This window comes from Zonotrichia albicollis, chromosome 12, assembly GCF_047830755.1.
Source record: "Zonotrichia albicollis isolate bZonAlb1 chromosome 12, bZonAlb1.hap1, whole genome shotgun sequence".
NCBI lineage: Eukaryota > Metazoa > Chordata > Aves > Passeriformes > Passerellidae > Zonotrichia > Zonotrichia albicollis.
Window position 1 is genome coordinate 1,589,969 of NC_133830.1, and position 23,924 is coordinate 1,613,892.

Consider the following 23,924-nt stretch of genomic DNA (forward strand, 5'->3'; position numbering starts at 1 on the left):
CCCATCCTCCCCATCCTCTCCATCCTCCCCATCCTCCCCATCCTCCCCATCCTCCCCATCCTCCCCATCCTCCCCATCCTCCCCATCCTCCCCATCCTCCCCATCCTCCCCATCCTCCCCATCCTCCCCATCCTCCCCATCCTCTCCATCCTCCTGCCTCCCCTCCTGTCCCCAGGGATTGTCCCTTTCCCAGAGCAGCTCCCCCATCCCTGGGACATTCGTGTCCCAGCGCTGCTGTTTCACAAACAAAAGCTCCCTGAATGGAAGGGAAATCTCCCCGTGCTTCAAAGCCAGAGGTAAATACAGCCTGAAACACGGGACAGCTCCTGGAGAGAGGAGAGAAGGAGAAATCTTGGTTTAAGCATCAGTTTGTGTATTTTGGAATTCCTTTTTTATTTTCTTTTTGTTATATTTCTTAAGGCAAACCTTTACAGGCTCACAAAAGTGACAAAAGATCCGGTGATATCCCTTCAGTTCCCTGAAAAGGGGGATTTTCAGCAGAAAGTGAAATCAGTGAAATCCTTTCACTTTCTTTCTTAGCTTTTTAACAACCATACCCGAGGTTTCTGACACCCAGAACTTGCTTGAAAAGTTAAGAAAAGAAAACACAGCTGCAGGGTTTTAAAGCAGGGCACAACCAAGTCAAAATAATCTGACTATAAAATCTGGGAGCTTTTCATTCACACTGAGGTTTTCCCACTAAGGGAGATCCTGAGAGACAAGGTCATTGAGACTCCTGGTTAAATTGGTGGGGTTTTGCTTAAAATCATAATAAATGTCCTTTTGTGGTGAATGATTTACTGTGACAATATTTGCCAGCTGAAGCCCACAGAGCCTTGAAGTGTTGCTGATTTTGTTTTCTATTAATGTGGGTAATTATGTTTACTTTGCCACTTGGGATCGTATCATCATTGAAATAATTAGTGCATTTCCAGATACTTTGATAGATCTAAAAATTTCCTCTAAAAGCCTCCAAATACAAACACAGAGAACAAGAAAGGAGCATAATTATATTATTTTTCAATTTAAACATTTTTAGATCAGTATCAACACCGGGAGGGGGAGTGGCACACGGGGTTGGAGTGGAGCTGAGTATTGCAGAGGAAAGACTGACTCATGTTCTTTGAGAAGGGATAAAGGACCTGGGGGGAATCTCTGGGGCAGGACTGGCAGCTGGAGCCTTCCTCCCTTCCAGCACCTCCTTTCCAGCTTGATTCACAAGGATTCCCTTTGGATCAAGGAGTGAATCCAGATGTTCCTGCAGCTGCTGGGGCTGCCCTCCCCACACCCTGTCCAGGAGCTGCATCCTTGGGAGAGAATCGCTCTTTTTGTCTGCTTGGGAGGTGTTTCGGAGTTGTTTTCCATCTCTTTTTTTGCTTTGTACCCAAAGTATTCCCAAAGAGTTTGGGTGAGCCCATCATTCTGCTGCCCGGGATATTTTTGGGGCACGAGGGATTCTCCATTATAAGCCATTAAACAAACTTTCCACACACTTGTTACAGCGGGAACAAACTTTTTTGGATGCAGACATCACCCTGGACTCTCAGAGATGTGGTTATAACCAGGATTTGTGTGGCCACAGCCCGTGGCTTTGTGTGCCCGCAGTCTCCGTCCCTCCTCAGCGAGGAGCAATTAGCAATTTTAGCAATTAGTTAGCTCAGCGCTTTGTGGGAGTGCCGAGCCCCCGGGGGATGCTGCAGCCTTTCCTCAGCACTGTCTGCTCTGGGACTTCCCAAGGAGAGCAGGGCCCGCAGGATTTGGGGACAGGAATGCCATGGGGGCTGCGGAGCATCTGCTGCTCCAGCTGTTCCAGCTGTTCACGCCAGCTCTGTGCCCCACAGCTGCTCCCTGATCAAACCCTCACCTGGGGTAGGACATGGTGGGGGATCCCTTAACCCCTTCCTGGGCTGATCCCAGCTCATTTCCATCTCCTTGGAATTGGAGAATCAAAGGTTAAAACCTCCTTGGAGCTCAGGAAATGAGGAGAGATCCCAGCCGAGGGTCTGTTCTGAGGACACAAAATCTCATTAGTTGCTGGTGGAGGGAAATTGTTTTGCCTGATGATCTAATTCCTTACCTGGCTGGTGTTTTCCCTGGGCTGCTGGAGCCTGTTTGGTTTCCCTGCAGTTGGAAATCGTAGCAACAGGCACCAGAACATCCCTGATGAGCCGAGTGCCTTTTCCCTGGTGTGTTCTTCATTTCAGAGCAGCGCTTGTTCATTATGGCAGAGGCCTGAAAATGATGATTTCTGCCTTACTGACATGGTGGAGGTGCCAAAAATAATCAAAGCCCAGGAACACACTGGTAAAACCCTGAAGCAAAAACGTGTGGCATTAAAAAAGGTTTAAAAAAATAACTTGGACCTTCATCTGATGGAGTTTCCATAGTGGGAAAGAACAATTAAAACCCAAAGCAGGGAGAGTGTGAGATCCACATCCCATCAGGCCCCAACCAGGCTGCTTGAAATGAACCCTCTAATCTGCATTGCAGCTCTCATGTTTAATATTCACCAGGGCCAAGGGGCACCACAGCCTCTCCTGCTAATCCCAAATAATCTCTTTCATGTTCAGGGGGATCTTGCTCCCAGTTACTGACTGCAGAGCCCGGGCCACGAGGAATTAATTGCAGGATGGCTCTGAGCCTGATGGGTTTTGTAGCTGCCTTGCCCATAGCTGCAGGCTATGGCTCGTGTTTCAGGCTTTTGATCTTCTAAGTGATTATATTGGTGTGGTTTGGTGAATCTTCCAGGATCCTGCTGCAAGGCCTGATGAGTGAAAATTAAGATGTGTGCAGTCAAAAGTGTGCAGGTAGCAGAAGTTTCCAAGGAAGTGATGCTGGGAAGTGGTGGTGGTAATTCACTTGTTTTGTTTCATGGCACCAAGTCAGGTTTGGGGAGAAAATAATTCTGTACAAAAGAGGCATCAGAAGGTGTCTGTAGGTGCATTTGGCAGAGCTGTGGTCCCATATTTTGTTAATTATGCAGATGTAGGTAAAAACATTTGTGCATTTTATGTAAATATACCGTGCTAGTCTCTGTCCTCCTGCTCTGCAAATGAAGTTTTAGTGAAGGCAAAAATAAAGAGACTGGAAGAAATGATTTAAAAAAAACAACAACAAAGCCAAACATTCCCTAAACAAAGGCATTTTGAAGCAACTAAAATGTTCTTTCTTAAAACCTGGAGACTGGAAGCAACCCACAAACCCACATTTTGGACAGAAAATCCTTGGGGTTTTCCTTCCCTGCTGCTCTCAGGGCAGCTGGGGAGAGCAGGGATGCTCTGGGCACTCACAGTTGCAGGATGCTGTTTGCAAAGGCAGATTTTTCCCTTGGGTTGCTGCTTCCAGGCAGGAACAATAAGGAAAACAGTTGATGTTAAGCAGTTATGTGCTAGAAGTGCCTCATTTTATTTAATTCCCTCCAGAAAAAAACACAAACAACCCAAAAAACCCAACTATTTTCAAGGGAATAAGTGTGTTTAGGAGTGCAATCCTCCTGGACAGAAGCCAGCTGGGATGTTCCCATTTGGGTAACTGGGAGGGGTGGGAGCAGCAGGGCTCCCTGAGGTCCTGCTGCTGTCACTGTCACTCTGGGGGAAGATCAGCGCTGAAATCCTGATCAGCATCCTCCTCCAGCAGAGCTGTGCTGGGTGAAGGGAGCTGGAGATGGCTCTGCTGGGGATGGGTTTTGCACTGGAGCCTGGCTGAGTGAAGAGGGAGATGTCCAGGGGGACGTGGGTGGTGTGGGCATATATTTTTATATTATATATATAATATTTTTATATTATATATACAAATAATATATATGACATATTATATTTTATATATAAAATATAATATATATTATTACTTTATATAATATATCAAAGAATATATTATTTTATATATAATATAAAAGAAAATTATATATTAGAGCTATACTAAAATGATATCTATTTTAAAAAATATATATAGATTAAAAATTTTAAAGAAAATGATACATTAGAACTATACCAAAATAACAGAAGAAAGGATTTCATCAGAAGTCTAGCAAGGAATAGAAAAGAATGAATAACAAAAGCTCCTGACTCTCAGAGAGACCAAGCCAGCTGATTGTGATTGGCCATTAATTAGAAACAACCAACATGGGCCAATCACAGACGCCCCTGTTGCATTCCACAGCAACAGATAATTATTGTTTTTCTTTTCCTCTGAGGCTTCTCAGGAGAAAAATCCTGGCAAAGGGGTTTTTCAGAAAATATCCTGGTGGCAGATGGGGGTCACAGAGCCCCCCAGGCTGCCCTGGCTCTGTGACTCCTGCATGGGGGTTTGCAGGAAATCCTATTCCCATATTGTGGGACCTGCTGATTGATCATTTATAGGTGATTGATCATTAATAGGTGATTGATCATTTATTATTGATTGATCATTGACAGGTAATTAAATCAGAGTCACAGGAGGGGTGTGTGTGGGATGGGGGCTGGGAGCCACCACAGAGCACAGGGACAGCGTTAGGCCAATTTCAGGATAATCCCAATTTCCATTCCAAGGGCTCTCCTAGAAGAAATCTTTATATTCAACAAACTGGGCATCAAATCCAGCTCCTAAAACACACCCAGTTCTTGCTTTATTAACTGGGGTGTGGTTTAAAGCAAAGTTTCCCCTTTTCTAACATGTTAGAAAAAGAAAAAGCCTTTTCTTTGCACCTAAAGTTTTAAATTGTGCCCAGACCTGGCGTGATGAATGGAGCTGGAGGTTTTGCCGAGTGAATAAATCACAGAGCTGATGTCTGAGGAATGGCAGGAAGGCACAGCGAGTGAAGAGGTGATGAGTTCCATAAATGTCACCTTGGTTTGAGCAGCACAGGTGAGGGTGGTTTGCTTTTCCAAGGATTGATTGCACTGTCTGGGCTGTGCGGTGTCACACGTGCTGAGCACTGAGTTTGGGAATTTTAATCCCCACATGAACCAGCTTTTCAACATTGCCTTCCCTTAAAAAAAAAAAAAAAGTTCATTTTCTTTAATTGTCATCAATAAAAGAAAATTATCAAGAGCAGGATAAAAGTGGAGAAAATACATGGAAATGCTTGAATTTTCATGTTCTATTTGCCAAAACCCCAGCCTGGCTTCAGCCTGGCCCCTCTGAAGGAGCTGGAGGTGTGGGGAGAGAGCACAGAGCACAAATAACATTTATTTTCCTTGCCCTGAACAGAGCCCTCCCTCAGCTCTGCCAAGGAGAGACCCACTTGAAATATCCCAAGCCATTACATTAATTAGCTAATGCCTAAAAAGGGCTCTGAAGAGGAAAAGCATTAAATAAATAGGCAGCAGTGTTAATATTATTTTTAATAAATAGGAGAGCACATTCCATAATGAAGGCTCGTGTGATGAGCACATTTCTTTGTGTAACATCCCATGGCCTTTAAGTATAGAAGAATTAAATAATAACTCATTATTTCCAGCTTAGGCTTTAGGCACTGTATAGAGGTCAGGCTTTTATTTTCCTGACAAATAGGTTAAAAATTCAAGCATTTTTCTATTTTTCTCTTCAGGAAGATGAAGGAGGGCAGCATGACAATGGCCTGCACCTCACACCCACTGCTCAGATACACAATGGGGCTGGGAGGCTTTTCTAAAAACCACTCTGGTCCTGCATTGAAATTCTGTCCAGCTGCCTTGGAACGAGATACAAAGGTGGATAAAGAACTCTGGATCACACAGATAAGCTGCTCAAGTGAGGACCAGGCACAATGGAGTGGAAAGCAGGGATGTTATGTAAGTGCAGTGCTTTAATTGGAGAGGAAAACGTCCTCACCTTTTTTTGGGAGCTGCTTCCCTCATGGTATTAAAAATCCCTTCATCAGGATTTCTGCTCCTGGGAAGATGAGAGGCCTCAGCTTCTCCAAGTTTTGTGGCCTGGAGATTGTTTATCCAAACATGTGAATTGTTTTTAATTAATGACCAATCACAGCCAGATGTGTCAGGCTCTGGGTCTGTCACAGGTTTTTATTATTCATTCCTGTCAAGCCTTTTGATGTCTCCTTTCTCTTTCTTTAGTATAGTTTTAGTATATCAATGTAATATAATATAATATAATGTAATGTAATATAATGTAATATAATGTAATGTAAAGTAATATAATACAATATAATATAATAGTATAGTATAGCAATATATAATAGTATATAATAATATATAATATAATATTACATTTTAATATGAGAGTATAGTATAATTATAATAATATAATATATAATATATAATATATAATATATAATATATAATATAATATATACTTCAGCCTTCTAAGAACCTGGAGGCAAATTCTCATCTCTCACCTCATCCTGGGGACCCTCCCAACACCACCACCACATTGGGATGCTGCATCCTCCCTTCCTGACCAGCAGCACCCGCTCAGCCCCAGCGTTATCCCAACCTTTCTCTGATACAAGCACAGCAGCAGCTCCATCTGCCACCACTCCAAGGACCTTTTGTGGCTTTTACAGAGAGCCAAAGCTCAGCTCTGGGCCACCTTTCCAAAGCCAGGCCCTCAGGAATTGCCGTGTCTGAACCTGCATCTGACCTGAGGGAGGCAATCAGTGCCTCCCCACAGCCCCAGAGTTCACAGTTATTGCAAATAATGCTGGATTATGCCCCATAAATTCAGTAAGGTGACCCAGGAGTGTTCATTAAAATTTATTTTAGCCACACTTATTGTCAGTTAAGAGCCTAAACAAGGAGTGATGGTTCTTGGAGCAGTAACAGTAAATTCTGGTTACTGCAAACACAAATGCCTCATTACATCCAGTCAAGGTCTATTTCCCCTTTACAGCCATAACTGCAGGAAAGCATTGTTTTTAATTTATGGAGAAGGATGCACTGGAATCTTGGCTTCCCTATTTACATAAACACAGAGCCAATTAATCTCCTGTAAAGGATCCAGAGTGGAGGGTAAAATGCACAGAATTCCAGAATGCCCAGGGACAGCCTATCCCATGGTGCTTTAATGAAAACCTGTTCCAGAGATAAGTACAAACAGCAGGAAAATGGACCATTCCTTATTTTAAGTGGAATTTTATGCTCCATGATCCTTTCAGTGAAAGCTCATGTGTGGATTTTCATTTCCATTGGGACTGGGGTGAAAGTCGTGTCAGAGAAAGAGGAATAGCCCAGGTAGCCAAACCTGCTGCATTTTTATTGCGGGATTATTTGTCTCATCTCCCCCTCTGTGAAATGTTCTGTGATTTACCACAAAAAAATGCTCTGATTTACCACAAAATCTTTCAGAGCAGGGCTGCAGCATCCATGAGGGAGCTCTGGCTGGAAAATGAGCCCCAGTGTCAGGATTAGCCCTGCTGGATAAGCATCTTGTGGGTCTCAGACTTTATTGTGCTCCTGATGGATTCCACCCACATTCTGCTCCTGACCTGCAGCTTTTGATGTGTTATGGACAGAGCAGAGGGAGCTGCAGCCTTTGGGCAGAGGGCAAATGCAGACAGCCAGGGAAGAGCCCTTTTTGTGTTCATTCCTCCCAAAAATCCTGATTGTGCTCCAAAGATAATGAATGAATTGTACCAAGTGAGCAACCAGGCAGGTCAGCAGAGGAAAGGAGCCAGTTAAAGAATATTCAGATGCTGTAAATATTTGGAGAGCAGTGGCTGTTGTGTAAATCTCTGCAGATACAGCAAAAATTTGGCCAAAAAATCCTCTTTCTCAAGCTGTTGCCTGAGCAGGAAGGAAACGCTGGTGGTTTTCAGAGCTGTGAGTTCCTGAGCAGGAGGGGAGATTTGCCTGTCCATTGATTGAATTTCACCTGAGAGTCCTTGAGCAGTAGCAGGAACAAACTCCAGGACGTTACAGCAAAACCTCATCTTTGCACATGCTGACTCTGTTTCCAGAAGGAACTAATTCTTGCAATAATTCCATTTTTTCCTGCTGTCCCCTAAAGGTTTGTATTTTTCAGCTCAGACCTTTAGCTCGATCCCAGCCACATCTCTGCCTGTTTTATTGTTGCTGCAAGTGATAAATTTTGGATATTGCTCACATGAAATATCTGATGCTATTTTTTGATTCCTTGGACATGGCACAGCTGTTCTTTGACCTCTCTGGGACTTTCAAGATCAAGAATTCAATGTATCTTCCAGGGCACAGCTATTTTTTTAAGAGGAATTTTCCCCATAAAAGGTTTTGGCACTAAAAATTGTGGAGTTCTTGTCGCCTCTTTGGAGAATCAGAGGAAAAAAAAAAAAAACTTTTTTGGATTTTTGTGGCCCAAATTTGAATGTGTGAATTTTGCATTGATGTTTTGTTTGCCTGGAGCAATGGAATCAATGGAAAGCAGCCTCAGGAAATCAAAATGAAAGGAGAAACTAATATTTTTTTTATCTCAAGAGTTCTCCAAATTGTTGTTATTTTAGAACCTGATTATTTTTTAGAGTTTTACAGATTTCTAATTTTATTCTGTACAGTGCATTCATTATTTAGGGGCCACTGAAGTGGCAAATTCTTGTTATTTCTTTTGGTAACTGAAAAGTTTAGAAAGGCCGTGTTTCCAAAGGATTGTGTTGTAAAAAGGCTTTTCCAGTTTGTTCTCTCTGGTGTCATTCCCAAAAATCTTCATCCCTGCCCTGACCCCATTCCAGCTCAGTCAGTGGCAGCCTCTCTGTGCACACAGGGCTGGGGTTTTTTAATTTTTCATCTGATTTATGAAAAAGAAAAACAGTGAAATGGAGTTAAAAAATGTTAATTTTCTTTAATTGTTATAAATAAGAGAAAACAATCAATAGCAGAAAAAAAAAGTGGAGAAAATCCATGGAAATGCTTGAATTTCCTTGTTCTGCTTGCCAGTTCCAGGAGTGTTTTCTGCCGTCATTCCAGGTACAAAATTAACCTGCAAATGTCTCTTTGTCCTGGAAATAGTGCCCTGGAAATGAGACGCTCCCTGACAGGAACACATTCAGTGCAGCAGCATTTGCATTTCTGAGGGAAGATTCACAAAATCCTCTTAAAACACAAAAAGAATTCCAACTTTTGGTACTTCTCGAGTCACTCTCTTTGCTCCTGCATTGAGTGAATGCAAATGATTGTTCTGCTTTTCTTAATCACTGCAAATAATTCCAATAAATGCAGCTGGAGATCCTTGCCCTGCTCTGGTGGGGCTGGATGCATTACATGCCAGAGCTCTCAGCCTCCTATTGATTGATTCTTTGCAGTGGACCTTAAAAATCCATTAAGGAAGGAGTTGGGTGATGTGAATTAATTCTAAATCCTTTGTTGGGAGGAGCAGCTGAAGGAAAAAAAAAAAGAAAAAAGCCCTTTGAAAACCATTAATCATAACTCCAAATAGACTGCTAACTTTAAAATAAACTTTACAGTAAATCGGAGGGCAAATCCAAGGAAGGTTTAAACTCCCTGGCCCAATGTGCACTGGGGGTTTCCTCAAGTGTTTTGCTGGGTCTCTTTTCAATATTTTTCAATTTGCATTGTTCTGATAAGAATGTGGTGATCAGCAGCCAGCTGTGCCAATAGTGGAGCAGCTGATTGCTGTTTCATAGATAAGACATGGCACCACTTTGGAGGCAGCTGAAGAATAAAATAAATAAAAAAATAAATAAAGATGGTTGTCTCCTCCCAGGTAACACCATTAATTAGGCAAAAGTTTGTTTAGAATAGGAAAAAACCCCCTCATTTTGAACTCCTCATGTATTATTAATTAATAAAATTAATTTTTATTGAGCAGGCTGTACACCCCCTGCTCCCAGCATCTCAATCTTAGCTAGTTAATCATTGGACTTGATGATCTTTTCCAAGCTAAACTTCTTATGAGCTGTGGATCACCATGGAGTATTCCCCCTAAAATTCTGAGTTCTTTCCCAGTGAGGAAAACCAGGGATTTTCTAAAACTTGGGAAAAAACCTCACTGCAAATATTTCAATATTTTCCTTATTCCCACAGGTCCCACAGCCAGCAGTAAATGCCACCATGATTGCAATGAGCCTGGTGAGGTGTGAAATGAAGATTAATCCTTCCCCAGGCCAAGAACTGCCCCTGCCTGAGACACCCGGAGCTCCACACTGCATTTCCAGGTGGGTGCTGAATCCATCAGTGCTTGTGGCAGCTGGAGAGTAAAATCCCATCTTGGTTTTATACATGGCAGCGTGTGTGGGGCTGTGGTACAGCAGAAATTCAGTGTTTGACTCATTGACACCTCGGTCCCCACAAAATCTGTGGATTTTTTCTGGATCTCTCAGGGAATGTCCCCATGGTGAAATTCTTGTCCTGCTCAGCCTGAGGGAGGGGCTTTAAAAGGTGGGGTGGAGCTTGTCCAAGAACTGCAATGGATGGCAGGAACTGTGGGATCAGCACAGGCTCTGAATGCAGATCCTTGTGACCAACGGAGCCCCAAAAATGTTATGTACAATGGTAGGAGCCTGCAGCTTTAATCCCCTAACAGTGTTCCACTCTGATCATTAATTAGAAATATATATATACATAAAATATTATAATATATATCTATTACAATAGATATATAATATCTAATATATCTTAGAGTTGTATATATTATAATTATATAATTCTATATATAGTAATAATATATATAGAATTATATATTATATATATATAGAATTATATATAATATATTTATAGAATTATATATTTCTATAAATTATAAATAACTTAATGTATATAATTATATGTATACATATATAATATTATACATATGTATATAAATGACATATATATGTATATAATGAAGCCAATACAAAATGTAAATATAAACACACACATATATATATATTAAAAAAATATATATATTTTTATATATATATTTTATATTTTTATATATATAAAAATATATATATAAAATATAAATATAAACACACACACATATATATATTAAAAAATTTATATAACTTTGGAATGTCATTCTGCAGACTGCCTCAAAATCTAAATTTTCTAATTTCTAATTTTTTTTAACATTTTTACATTCTTGCTTTGAACAATATGCCAAAAACAAGCTTGGAAGGACAGCATATAGCACCAATTATAACACAACATCCATAGCAGCTATACAGGAAAAAGGATAGGACTATTAAGGCAGACTATTATTCCTTTGGAGACTTGCTTTCCTTAATTTGCATAGAACTGTCTTTGATTAAAAATTGCCTGTCACAGAAGTGGCTCGGTGATTTTTTTGGTAGCAGTCATCATTTCCCCTAATGAGAATATTTTTTATTCAAAGGTATGTTTTTATTCATTGGAGATGTTCTCTTTATTTTATTTATTGCTCGTAACTGAGTGTATTCAATTAGAAAACTGGAGATCCTGCTGTGCCTTAACTGTTGGTAATTGAGCTGCTCTGCTGCATTTCTGTGCTGCAGGTCTGCTTGGGCAAGGAAGATGTGTGGGTTCTTCTGGCTGCAATCATTTTGTGCAGTTTTGCTCTGGAGAAGCTGAATTTCCGTTTGAGAGTCCTTGCAGTCAAAGGACAGCATTGCTGTGCAGTGGGCAGAACTGGAAATTGATTTTTTTTTTTCCAGTGTTTGGGTGGGCTTTAACCTCTTCCTATCAACTGTTCTTGAAGGAACTGCCCTTCCTTTCCTTTTTCCTTCCCTTCCCTTTTCCCTTTTCCTTTCCCTTCCCTTTTCCCTCCCCTTCCCTTTTCCCTTCCCTTTTCCCTTCCCTTCCCTTTTCCCTTCCCTTCCCTTTTCCCTTCCCTTTTCCCTTCCCTTCCCTTTTCCCTTCCCTTTTCCCTTCCCTTCCCTTTTCCCTTCCCTTTTCCCTTCCCTTTTCCCTTCCCTTTTCCCTTCCCTTTTCCCTTCCCTTTTTTTTCCCTTCCCTTTTTTTTCCCTTCCCTTTTTTTTCCCTTCCCTTTTTTTTCCCTTCCCTTTTTTTTCCCTTCCCTTTTTTTTCCCTTCCCTTTTTTTTCCCTTCCCTTTTTTTTCCCTTCCCTTTTTTTTCCCTTCCCTTTTTTTTCCCTTCCCTTTTTTTTCCCTTCCCTTTTTTTTCCCTTCCCTTTTTTTTCCCTTCCCTTTTTTTTCCCTTCCCTTTTTTTTCCCTTCCCTTTTTTTTCCCTTCCCTTTTTTTTCCCTTCCCTTTTTTTTCCCTTCCCTTTTTTTTCCCTTCCCTTTTTTTTCCCTTCCCTTTTTTTTCCCTTCCCTTTTTTTTCCCTTCCCTTTTTTTCCCTTCCCTTTTTTTTCCCTTCCCTTTTTTTTCCCTTCCCTTTTCCCTTCCCTTCCCTTCCCTTCCCTTCCCTTCCCTTCCCTTCCCTTCCCTTCCCTTCCCTTCCCTTCCCTTCCCTTCCCTTCCCTTCCCTTCCCTTCCCTTCCCTTCCCTTCCCTTCCCTTCCCTTCCCTTCCCTTCCCTTCCCTTCCCTTCCCTTCCCTTCCCTTCCCTTCCCTTTTCCCTTCCCTTTTCCCTTCCCTTCCCTTCCCTTCCCTTCCCTTCCCTTCCCTTCCCTTCCCTTCCCTTCCCTTCCCTTCCCTTCCCTTCCCTTCCCTGTGTTTTGGTGCTTTATTTTAACTTGGCTATAAATACTCTGATGAATTTTTAATGCAAGTGCAGAATTTAAAGCAGCAGCCACTGGATTTGCTCTCCAGGTTCCATGAATTCTCCGATGGGTTCCTTAGCACAGCCACCACTGATTTGTTGAGCTCTTTTTTGCAGGATCTGTTTTTGTGGTTGGTAATGGCTATTGACTGCTTCCTACACTTTTTTTGTTTATTAGCTTCCACTCATAAAATTTGGTCAGACAGCTGCTTATGGCTCGACCTTTACAAGCTCATCCCAGTGTCACAGAAAGCTGTCTGTCCCTGGTAAAGCTCTGGAGCTGCTGTTTCAGAGGAGCTTTTTACAGCCTTGCAGTGCAATCTGCATTTCCCAGTGCATTTCAGCCATGCTCTGTGCTGGGAGCTCCCTGCAGCCTCTCAGAGCCCTGTAGTCCCTGATCCCAGCAGATCCCAGCAGATCCCAGCAGATCCCAGCAGATCCCAGCAGATCCGGCTCCTCCCTGGGTTCTGCTGGGTGCTCACAGGTGTGGATTTATTTCTCCCATCAGCTTTGACGCCTCCTCCCCCTGTTGGGGTTCACTGAAGGGGTGGAAGTGGCCAGAGCAGCTCCTGCCCACAGCTGGGCCCCTCACAGCTGGCCAGATGTGCAGGACAAGGAGAGGTGGCACCACACAGGGTGAGCTTCACCCAGCAGCTCAGTGCCAGCAACAACACCCACAGGGAACACCTGGGCAGAGCCTGCCCTGACTCCTCACCTCACTGAGCACCTCACTCAGGGAGTTGAGAGCTCTGGCATTTCATTTTTTCCCCCACTTTCTTAAACTTTCACTAAAATGAACGTTTTCAAACGGGATTCTTGTACTTGATGCTTAAACCCCACTTTTTCAGTGCAATTGTTCCCACTAAAATCTAAAATCTGTTATAAAAGAGAAAAACAGAACAAGTGGAATTGAGCAAAGCAGGCTGCCTGATTATTGATATTCTGAGATGTGTCAGTTTGAAGCCTTTTCAAGCACATTTTTGGTCCTGCTCCAAGTGCAGTCAGTCCAGTGTTTCTTAAATGTCCAGAAATACAAAACAGGAACACAGAGAGGAAAATAAACCCATTGCAGGCTTTAACTTCTGAGTTCTTCTGAGAAAAATGGGAAATGCAAAGGAAAGTGTTTAGAATTGTATTGGCAAAGTATAAATAATCACAAGCTACAGAGAGATCCGAAAGAAATAACTTGCATGATTTTCTGTCAAGTTTTGAAGGTTATTGTGACAAATTGGAAGTGTTCTTTGGACACTTGCATTGATCAGTAGGAGATTTTGGAATGCAGATGGCACTAGGAATATAGGATCTTATTTCATCTTGTGCTCTGACAGCTGAAGGAAAATGGTGAAGGCAGAAAAAAACCCAGGATGAATTTCTGCAGGGCCAAATTTCCACTTAGTGGAGTTTGGATCGTTGCTTGGATGGTTTCATTTTCTCACATGCTGAGAGGGAAGAGAGGTTTCATCATTCCTCCTATTTTCCATGAATTAATAAACAATTAAGAGGTGAAATTAGCAGTGGGAAATGATGGGAAACTGAGGACACCAGTGCAGGAAAATCGCTGGATTTTAGGCTGAACATGGAATGTTGGTGCTGCATTTTTACTGTCTTGGATCTGTCTCTCCAAGCTGGACACATCAAATCATTGAACCAGCAAGGCTGGAAAAGAGCTCCAAGGTCACCAGTTCCAACCTTTGGCCACCGTGTCACCTGAGCCCTGTCACCAAGTGCCACCTCTGCTTGGTTTTCTGAGCACTTCCAGGGATGGTGACTCCTCCACTTCCCTGGGAAGCCCATCCCAATGTTTAACCACTCTTGCAGTGAATAATTTTTCCTGGTATCCAACCTGAACCTTCCCTGGCACAGCTGGAGGCTCTGTCCCTTCCCATCAGTGGCATGAACCAGGAAACCCCATATTTCTGTTGTGGTTAGGGGCAAATGTGCCCCCTGCCCACACCCATTGTTTTTAGACCAAGACTCTTCCACTGTTTGGCATCCTGAGCATTTCTGGATCTAAATTCTGGGGTTTTTTTTTCCTGTGCTCCCACAGCCTCTCAGCCTTTGGTTTTTCCATTTTATTCCTTATGTAAAAGAGGAGCCAACTGGTTCCCCTGCCCACGCCCTGCTGGAGGCTCAGTGCTGGCCCTCTGAGCGGAGCTTTCTTCTCCCTGGGCACAAAGCTTTGCTGGGAATTAGTGAAACCTCTGAGGCAGAGGAGTAATGAGTGGTTCTCAACAGCATTAAAAGGCAGAGAGCACCCAGGGCAGGCGGCATCAAGGAACTGCTCTGCTCCAAAGAGCTGGATTTGCCTTTTCCCGGGATCTTCCGTCACTTCAGTCGCCTCCAAATGGAAGGGATTTCGCTCAGAAGTGCTCACACTTGATCCATCTGTAATTGCCTCCTGCTCCAAGCAGTGCTGCAGCTGCCAGCTGCTTTAACCCAAGCACTCCTCACACATTTTCTTCAGAACGTGTTGGAGTTCAGGACATCCCTCTGTCTGTCCTGGAGTGCCAGGACCCTGCCAGGGGCTCAGAGACCCTGACACAGAGCCCAAGAACACTGTGGTTTTGATTATGACCCATGGAGCAAATTACCAACCTTAGATGAGGATCTGCAAGCCATGACAGTTTAAGTAGAATGATAGAGAATTTATCACAGGGTGAAAAATTGATTTTTGGGGTTTTAGAATGGGGGTTCAGGGGGCAAGATGGAGGAATCTGAGCGTGTCCAGCCTTTCTCCTTCTTCTTCTTCTTGGCCTCCATCTTCTGCTGTGATGTTGGCACTTTTGGATTGGTTTAGAGTAGAAGCTCACTGTCTAACATAGGCGATACGTTTGGGAAGAAACTGTATTGTACAGGTAGTTTTTAGTATAAGAAGATAACACCAGTGTGCCTCTGTCTGTCTTGCTGGACAGACCTCGGCTGGACAGGAGAAAGAATTTTATAGATAAGATACAACAAACAACCTTGAGACCGAGAAATGAAGAGCTCTGACTCCTTCTTCAATTGCCAGGCTGGGAAAAGAGACTTTCTGACATATCTTGGGGTCACTGTGAGCAGCAGAGATCCTGAGAAGAGCACAGCGAGCACCGGCCGCCATCCCTCGGAATCCTCCCCTGCCAGCCAGGGATGCCAGCTGGGATTGCTGAGCTCCCTTCCTCTGCCCAGCCCTGGGCTTGTCCCAAATCCCTCTGTGATGCTTCAGAGCTCCCAGGCAGTGCTGGCTGGAAGGGTGACAGCTCCTCACCTGCTCTGAGCAGGAGGTCACTGGAGTAATTTGCACAAAATCCCCCAAATGCCGGTGGAATTTATGCCACCCTTTGTCAGCTGGGAACTAAGGACGGCTTAACTTTTATGTTTAATCCATAATGAGGTATTGATCTCGTGACAGCAGCTGCTCCCGAGGTGCTGCCCCCAAACTTTTATCTCTTGATAGACACCAATCAGGTACAAAATAATTCACATGCGCTAAAAAAGCAGGATTGTCTCCAGGAAGGAACCCAGCCTTCTCTTCCTGCAGATTAAGGACATGTGGATTTAACTGCAGTAAAATTGACTTGGATTTTTTTTTTAATGTGGCTTCTGGAGAACTAAGCACAGATGATATTTAAATTATCTTAAAAATAGGATTATATATCTAAAAAAAAATTCAAAAGCAGAACAAAATGAGCTGCCTTCCCTCTGAAGGCTCTGTCTGCAAAGGTCCCCAAAGCTGTGCCAGCCCACGGTTGCTGAAGGCTCACAGTGAACTCCAGTTATTTATAACTGGGAAATTGTAACTGGACCCTTGCTGGATGAAGCCTGAACTTGAGGATTGGGATATTTTGTGGTTTTTCTTTGGGCTTTGCACAGCCCATCCCAGCAGCTCCTGAGGGCTGGAGGAGCTGCAGATGATGTGGGGGCTCACATCCCTTCACTGTTCTGCTGCTGCAGGGGGCTCTGATGTGACCTTGGGGTTGTCTGTGCACCACCAGTGATTCCAGAAGCCATTCCTGCTTCTCTGAGGCTGAGTCTCAGCTTTTCCTTAAGCACAGTTTGCATTGTCCACTGTGTTTAATAATCCAGAAAAAAATTGGGACTATGTGAGCAGTTCTTTATTTCTTTCCTTCTAACAAAAAGTCTGCAGTGCTGCTTGGGAAGGTCAAGGCTGTTTGACACTGCCAGGATGCTGGTATTCTTGGAACAACCATCTGTTCAGAACACAGTGAAAAATCGGTTTGTGACTGCCCAAAGTCACTTCAGCTCATGAATAAAATTAAACAGGGAAAAAAAAAAAAAAAGCACAGCAGTGTTTTGCCATCGACAACAGAGAAATTTCCATTTGGAAGAATCAGTATTTCTGTCCATGACTGTCCATGAGGGATGAGTGATGGTTTGTTCATGGGATTCAGGTGTTCCTGGCCAAAGGGGTGTCACAGAGAAAAAATGTGGGCCTTTGTCGGGGACGAGCCATTTGTCGGTGAGGGGAGACTCAGACACTCAATATGAGTGATAAGCAAATTCCGTTTATTGAAGAGAGCATCAGACACTTATACAGCAAGTAATAAGCTTATGAATATTCTGTAAGCTAAGCAATCTATTGGTTAAACTATACTATCAACTCTTCCTCATTCCTTAGGGGTTACATCTCTTTTTTCTCATGTCTCTTTCACTGTTTGTTATCCTACCACAGCTAGGCCCAAGGACACTGCTATCTTGCAGGTGCAGGACTTGGAATTAGCTGCAGTTTTTGTACTTTTCCAGTACTTAGCAGCTAAATTCCCAACAAAGGGGGACATGGATGTGAACCCCTGGGAGTGTCACTGTGTGACCAGGAGGAATTGGCCCACAGGGGAGCTGGACTGAACTGCACAGGACACACTGTGCTGGGCACACCGACCCGCAGAGCTGGGATGGGCTGGAATCTCCTGTGTGCTGCACCCCCAGCCCAGCCACGAGCTGCTTGCTTTGCTCCTTCCCCTTTCCCTCTGCTTCACTTGTACATTTGATGAAATTGTGTAACCTTTGGCAGATTGAGTGTCTTTTTTCCATGTCTTTGTTCCTTTTATTTTTCTCTCCCGGCAGTTTCCCTATTTCCTCATCTCTGCCTTATTCTTTTTAATCATTTTTTACCAGCTGCTACATTTTCATCTCTCACTCCGTTCTTCATCCCTTAAGGCAGGATCCAAAAATACGATCCAGTGACTTCTGCAGGTTTTGTGTTTTGCTGCTTGGCCCCAGAATGTGCCACATTTTGATCCCTGTGTTTTCCAAAGCAAACTGGGCATTGTAGCCAGGCAGGGATTGGTCTCTGCTCCCAGGTCACAAGTCATAGGAGGAAATGGGATCAAGTTGCACCAGGGGAGGTTTGGATTGGATATCAGGGAAAATTGCACCCTGAAAGGGTGGTCAGGCAATGGAACAGAGAGGTGGTGGAATCTCCATCCCTGGAGGTGTTCAGAAGTTGTGTAGATGTGGTCCTTTGGGGCATGATTTAATGGTGGCAGTGGCAGTGTTGGACAGTGGTTGGACTCAGTGACCTGGAAGGCTTTTCCAGCCTTAATGATTCCATGATTCCACTCACACACCACCTTTTCTTTGCTTTTCCTTTGAGAATTTGAGATGTTCTTGCTGCTTCAATTAGAGAAAACACTTTTCCCTTGGAGCTGCTGTTGATGAATGCCTGTGTTTTCCAGGTGTGCTGTGACTTACCTGGTGCTGCTGTGGGATATTCATTGGAATATTCATTGGGATATTCAGTGCTGCTTTTTGGACAAACTTCCTGATACAGTGAGTAGAAAATCCCATCTCAAATATGGAAGGCTCTGTATAACGGTGTGGCTTACAAAGTCCTGGAAGTCCCAGGGTCAGGCTGGATGGAGCTTGGAGCAACCTGGGATAGGGGAAGGTGTCCCAGCCCATGACAGGGGTTGGAAATGTGAAAATCATAAGTTCTGGTGAGATATTGTATATGGCAGGCTGCTGAGAATTATTAACATTACAAAAAAGCTTTCTGGTGTGGGAAGTTTCATTAAGAGTTACGTCTCTGAGTTCAGTCCCAGTTTAATAAGAGGCATCTCCAGCTTCTTAAAATTTAATTTGATAGTTTATGAAGAAAATAATTAAAGCATATTGTGGCATCAGTCACTTTTTATTTCATAGAGAGTCTGTATGAAAAAAGAACCATTCATAGAGCAGACAGAGTTTATATTGGCCTGGAATTTCATTAGTCCTTATTGACAGAGCATCCACTAATCCAAAGTAAATGGGGAGGAAATGATGGAAGAAATAATAAAGGGTAATCTTGAGGCTATAGAAAATGGAAGTTGGTGGAAAGTTTGTAGAGGTTGCAGCTCTGTGGGGAAAGAAGGTGTTTCCAGTTCCTAATAATGAACTGGTGCTCCCATCTCTGGGAGATGAAGAGATAAACCAAGGGTTTGGGGCTCTTCAGTCACACCAAAGAGTGCATCAGGCAGGCAGAGAATCCTGGGATCATCAGTTGGAAAAGACCTTTAGGGCCATCAAGTCCAGGTGCCCATCCATCTCACGGTGTCACCTGAGGGCAGGTGAGCAAAACAGAACCTGCTGGATGCTCTTCAGCCATCAGAGCCCTGATTTCTGGGTCAGGACAAGCTGCTTATCCCCTCTTGGCACACCCTGTTACCTTTTCTCACTGACTTTCCCTGCACAGTTCTGCTTTGGGAATCCAAAATTAGAGCATCTTTTTTTTGCCATAAAACTTTTGTGGCTCTCCCCAGGTCTCTGCTCAGATGATATTCACAAGTGCCTCATCTGCAGCCTGCACCAATAGGCTTCAGAGAGTGTCTTGAAGATTGGATTTGCCTCTGGAATGGTTTTAATCAAACTATTTTTTCCTGTCACTTTTTGGACACTTTACAGCTTTCAGTGACTGCCTTGAACCAGGTCCATAAGAACGTCTGACAAGCCAAAAATAGATTAATCTCAAGCCTGTGCTGCAATTACCACTTGGATTTCTGTATCACTCACTGCCTAAGTGGTTTACAAGCAATTACAGCCCAAGCTCTTGGAAGGAGCCTTCCCATGGAGCTGTCCAGAGGGAAACAGAGCAGGGGAGGATCAGTCCTGTGGGCAGGACTGGGCAGCACCAGCCCTGGGATGGGCACAAGGGATGGTGCCCCAGAGCTCATCCAGCTTTGGGAGACCTGCCCGAGGGAATTTGGGCTCTAAAGGAGAGCCCAGGGGTCAGTGCTGACCTGGAACTGAGTTTAGTTGGGCTGGAGCCCTGCTGCTGGCAGCCCTGGGTCTGTCCTGACTGCTGGGCTCAAGCCAGGGAGGTGGAAGGACAGAGAGAATCTCGAGTTGTTGCTCAGGTAAAACCAGTGTCTGATCAGAAAGATTTGGGATGTGTTGGGAAAACCAGCATCTGATGAGAAAGATTTGGGATGTGTTGGGAAAACCAGCATCTGATCAGAAAGATTTGGGATGTGTTGGGAAAACCAGCATCTGATCAGAAAGATTTGGGATGCGTTGGGAAAACCAGCATCTGATCAGAAAGATTTGGGATGTGTTGGGAAAACCAGCATCTGATGAGAAAGATTTGGGATGCGTTGGGAAGTTTCTTGGATAAATCCCAGTTAATCCCTTCCTTGTGGCTCCTCACACCCAGCAGATTCTTTGGGGGTGCCAGAACCTGGTGCTGTTACATCCACGGCCTCTCCTGTGCTATTCCCTGAGCAGCTGATAATCTGAACATGAAATCAGGAATCACCAGAGAATTGTGTTTAATGAAGCAGCTGGGAGGCTGCCAGCAGTCACAAAGAGATCCCGAGCTCTTTGCATCCACCTTTTCATAACCAGTTTTCTGGATTTTAGGGCATTCTTGGTTTAGATACCTGTAACTTGTTTTGGTGAGTGATCTCCTGTTCAATCAGGATTGCTTTAGGACTGATGGGAGCTCAGGTGCACTCTGGCTGGTTTGGCTGGATGCAGGAAGGGCAGTGCTGAGCCCAGCCCTCAGGAGCAGAGCAGCATAGCTGCAATTTCATGTCCCCAAGCCCTGTGACCAAGCCAGAGCTGGCAGCAGCCCAGTGGAGGAGAATGGCTGGATAACTTCTCACCAGGAGAGGAGAGGCCACAGATGGATTCCCTGAGGTGCTGCTGGCTGGATTCAATCAGAATTTGGGACAGGGAGAGCTGGAGCAGCAGAAGGAGACTGAGGGGAAGCACAGGGAGGGGAATGGAGTGTGTGCAGCCCATGGATAATCCTCACTACGGCTGGAGAGCTGGAATCCAGCCCTGCAGTGCCAGTGTGGCTGCTGGGCACAACCTGGACAATGTTTGTTTAAACACCCTTCAACAACGGGGACTTTTCGAAAGTGGGATTTTGTTCACTTGACAAGATTAAATTAAACACAGTGTTACCATCTCTGCCCCCAGCCTTGGATGCCAAAAGGCAGGAAGGGATCAGAAATCTCCAATTCCTTCTGGGGAAGGTGCCAGCAATGATATATGAGCAAATATCTATTTATATAGGTATATATTGCATGCTATTCAGAGCAAATCTTCAACAGGAAACTCCCAGTTTCAGAACTTCCTCATCACCAGTGATGCTCCAAATGTGCTGTTTCATAGTGGAGCAGGGCTACACCATTATCTTGCTTTTTCTTCCCAGAAAATTGCACTGTGCAGCACTATAAACCTGAATCATCCAAGTCCTGTTGGAAAGACACCTTATTTTTCTTTCTAGGTTGCTTAATTAATTTCTTTCGACTTCTTTTATACTGTTTGATGAATGTTATTTCAAACTACTGTCAAAGGGAATGTGAGGAGGGAAAAATGAGCCACCTACACACTGCTTCTAATACAACTGTATCACCCTTTGAAAACCAGGGAATTAATAAAAAATAGGTGTTAGCCCATATGCTTGACAGGGAGCATTTGGAATTGTCAGGCATGTTTCTACCCTAATTATCCTTGTTGGGCCATTTTGTAAACTGAAAATTTCCCCAAGTTAAATAAAAACTCAGAGACAGGTCGGGATATTGAAAGCTCCACTTTGAAACCAGCAAAACAGAAAATTGTTCTTGTTTGGGCTGTTACCTCCCACCCAGAGACCTCTCACAGCACATTGCCATGAAAAGCGAAACGAGCACATCTGGTGGTGTTATGAATTGGGTTTGTTTGAAGGTTATTGGGCATCTCCGAGGGAAATCTAACAAAGCTGGGCAATGTGCAGTGTTTCAGAGCGGGAGAAAGCCTCCAGGTGGAATTACAGGGAGAGGTTTTCATGTCCCTTCCTTGTGATGATTAAACTGGAAGGGTAAATATGGGATGTTGCTGCTGCTTTGGGTTCTGCTGAGGTGTCTTACCAGAGACAGAGCAACAGCACCTCTGCAGTGCTTATGGAAGGGAAAAGGGGGTGGTTGTGGGTTTTTAGGACAAGAATGCAGCTCCCTCAGCCTCAGAGGGGCACCGGGGCGGCTGGAGGAGGTGGTGATGACTGAGCACACCCCAAGAGCAGGTCGGGCTGCACACAGAGATGAAGGTTGGGTTATCAAAAATTAATCAGGCAGATTCCTGAGCTGGGGCCTCAAGCCAGGGCTTTCAGGCAGGTCAGCACACCCAGGTTCAGCTGCTGCCTGCACACAGTTAACAACACACTTGACTTAGGGTGGCTGCTGCTCACAGCCTGGCTCGAGGGGGCATTCCCCCCCTCACAATTCAGAGGGAATAATTCATGGGCGAAGTTTGTCTTTTTCTCATGTTTTTATTTCCCATTTCAAAAATCTGTGCTGAAAAATTTATCAAAATAAGCCTTTTTCTTTAGTTCTTTCCTGAGACCATAGGAAAAGCTGCTGCTGCCTAATTGGAGGTTCCCAGAATCATCTTTCTCCTGTGAATACACACAATGTTCATGTTGTGCATATTTGCTGTAGATTGAGTGGGTTCCTTCTTTAAAACTTGCTGTGATGATGAACGCTTCTCCCAGGAGAGTTCCCCTTTCAATATTTGTGGAAAACGCACAAAGGACAAGGACACAGTTGAGGTCTTTTAATTTGCAAATGTCTCTGAATATTCATGATGCCTATTTTCATATTCATCCATTTTTTCTCCTCTTGTTAAGGCAGCATGTCTGTTTTAAGGTAGAACACATCTGTCACAGTTTGTTTTGTCATCAGAAATAATAATGCTGGGAAAAACCAGTGCAAAATTAATCACAGAAAGATGGAATGGGTTGGGTTGGAAGGGACCTTAGGAGATCATCTTGTTCCACCCTGAACTGGCCAGCAGAAATCATCCTGTGTGCCTTAATAAACTCCTGATTCGTGGAGGCTGATTCCTGCTCCAAATGAGGGGCAGAAATAGGGAATATTGTGGTCAAACCCAGATGTTGGGAGGGTGACGGTGACCCCAGCGCTGCCTCGGGAGCTGCACGGGCTGTGTTTGGAGAACTCCTCCTTTAGTGACTCGCTTCTCATCCCTCCCTGCGCTCAGAAAAATTAAATCACCAAGTGTTTCAAGGAAGGACAGCATGAAAAGCACTTTGGATCCCCTCGGAAAGAAATTAATTTTCCATTTGAACCCGGAGCTGCTGAAGCCATCGCGCGTGTTCCCTGCACGGCCCGCGGCATCCAGCGCCGCTCGCCTTTCATCTGCTGCCTGTCGACAGCTCCTCAAATTGTCTGAGGGGGAAATTTCCTCCCACCTCTTATTTGAACAGTTTTTTTCCCTGAGAAATGTTGCCAACAAAAATTGCTTCTCTTCAGGGCTGGCAAACACTATTTCTTACCTGGTGGCTTATTGGGAATACAATTGGAAAAAACATGATAAGGTTTTACAAACAGCAGGATGAATAAAGGGAGGAGGGAGATTTTTTATCTCCCCCCCATGAGCTGCAGACAGGGGCTGTTCCTGCTCTGATTATCTCCAGTGTGCAGTTTTTCTCAGTGAACCTGCTGATTTAGCTGGAAAGCATCGAGTGTCACGGGCTGGTGGCTCCACAAGGTCACGGTGGTGGCACGTGGAAGGTCCCCACTGTCCCCTGTGCCTGGCACTGTTCCCTGTGGTGAGGCATGGCAGGGAGCTCCACATCCCAGACTGTGCTGTTGTCCATGGTCTTTGTGTTCCTTCCTCCTTGTTGTTCCCCCAGAGTGTCCCCACGTCTCTGAGCATTTTTGGACTGGGTGCTCAGAGGGATCCCCTGGGGATGCTTTGGTGCAGCAGCTCTGGGACCTGCTCTGGCAGGTGCAGGAGGGGCATTTTGACCTCTCAGATCCCTCCATATCCTCCCCAGAACAAGAGGGCTCTTTAGACTTTCAGCCTGTGTTTATTCCCCTTCTCTATTTCAATTACCTAAATGTTTGAATAATTCAAAAATTGATTTCAGCCCAGCAAAGCTCCCGACCACACTCCGAGTTTTGTTTGCTGCAGAGCCCACAACTA

General features: G+C 44.1%; 1 protein-coding gene across 4 annotated transcripts in view; it reads left to right on the forward strand.

Annotated features, from left to right (window-relative positions):
• Positions 1–23,924, forward strand: part of LOC106629547 (uncharacterized) — a 121,570-nt gene that overhangs the window by 50,116 nt on the left and 47,530 nt on the right. For 3 of the 4 annotated variants that reach the window (XM_074550319.1, XM_074550320.1, XM_074550321.1), the window contains exons 2-4: positions 5,528–5,750; positions 9,930–10,060; positions 18,197–18,290. In XM_074550319.1, coding sequence (XP_074406420.1) covers positions 5,532–5,750; positions 9,930–10,060; positions 18,197–18,290 — 444 coding nt within the window. In that variant the 5' untranslated portion in view covers positions 5,528–5,531. The remainder of the gene's footprint in view (positions 1–5,527; positions 5,751–9,929; positions 10,061–18,196; positions 18,291–23,924) is intronic. The other variant, XM_074550322.1, reaches the window with a different exon arrangement.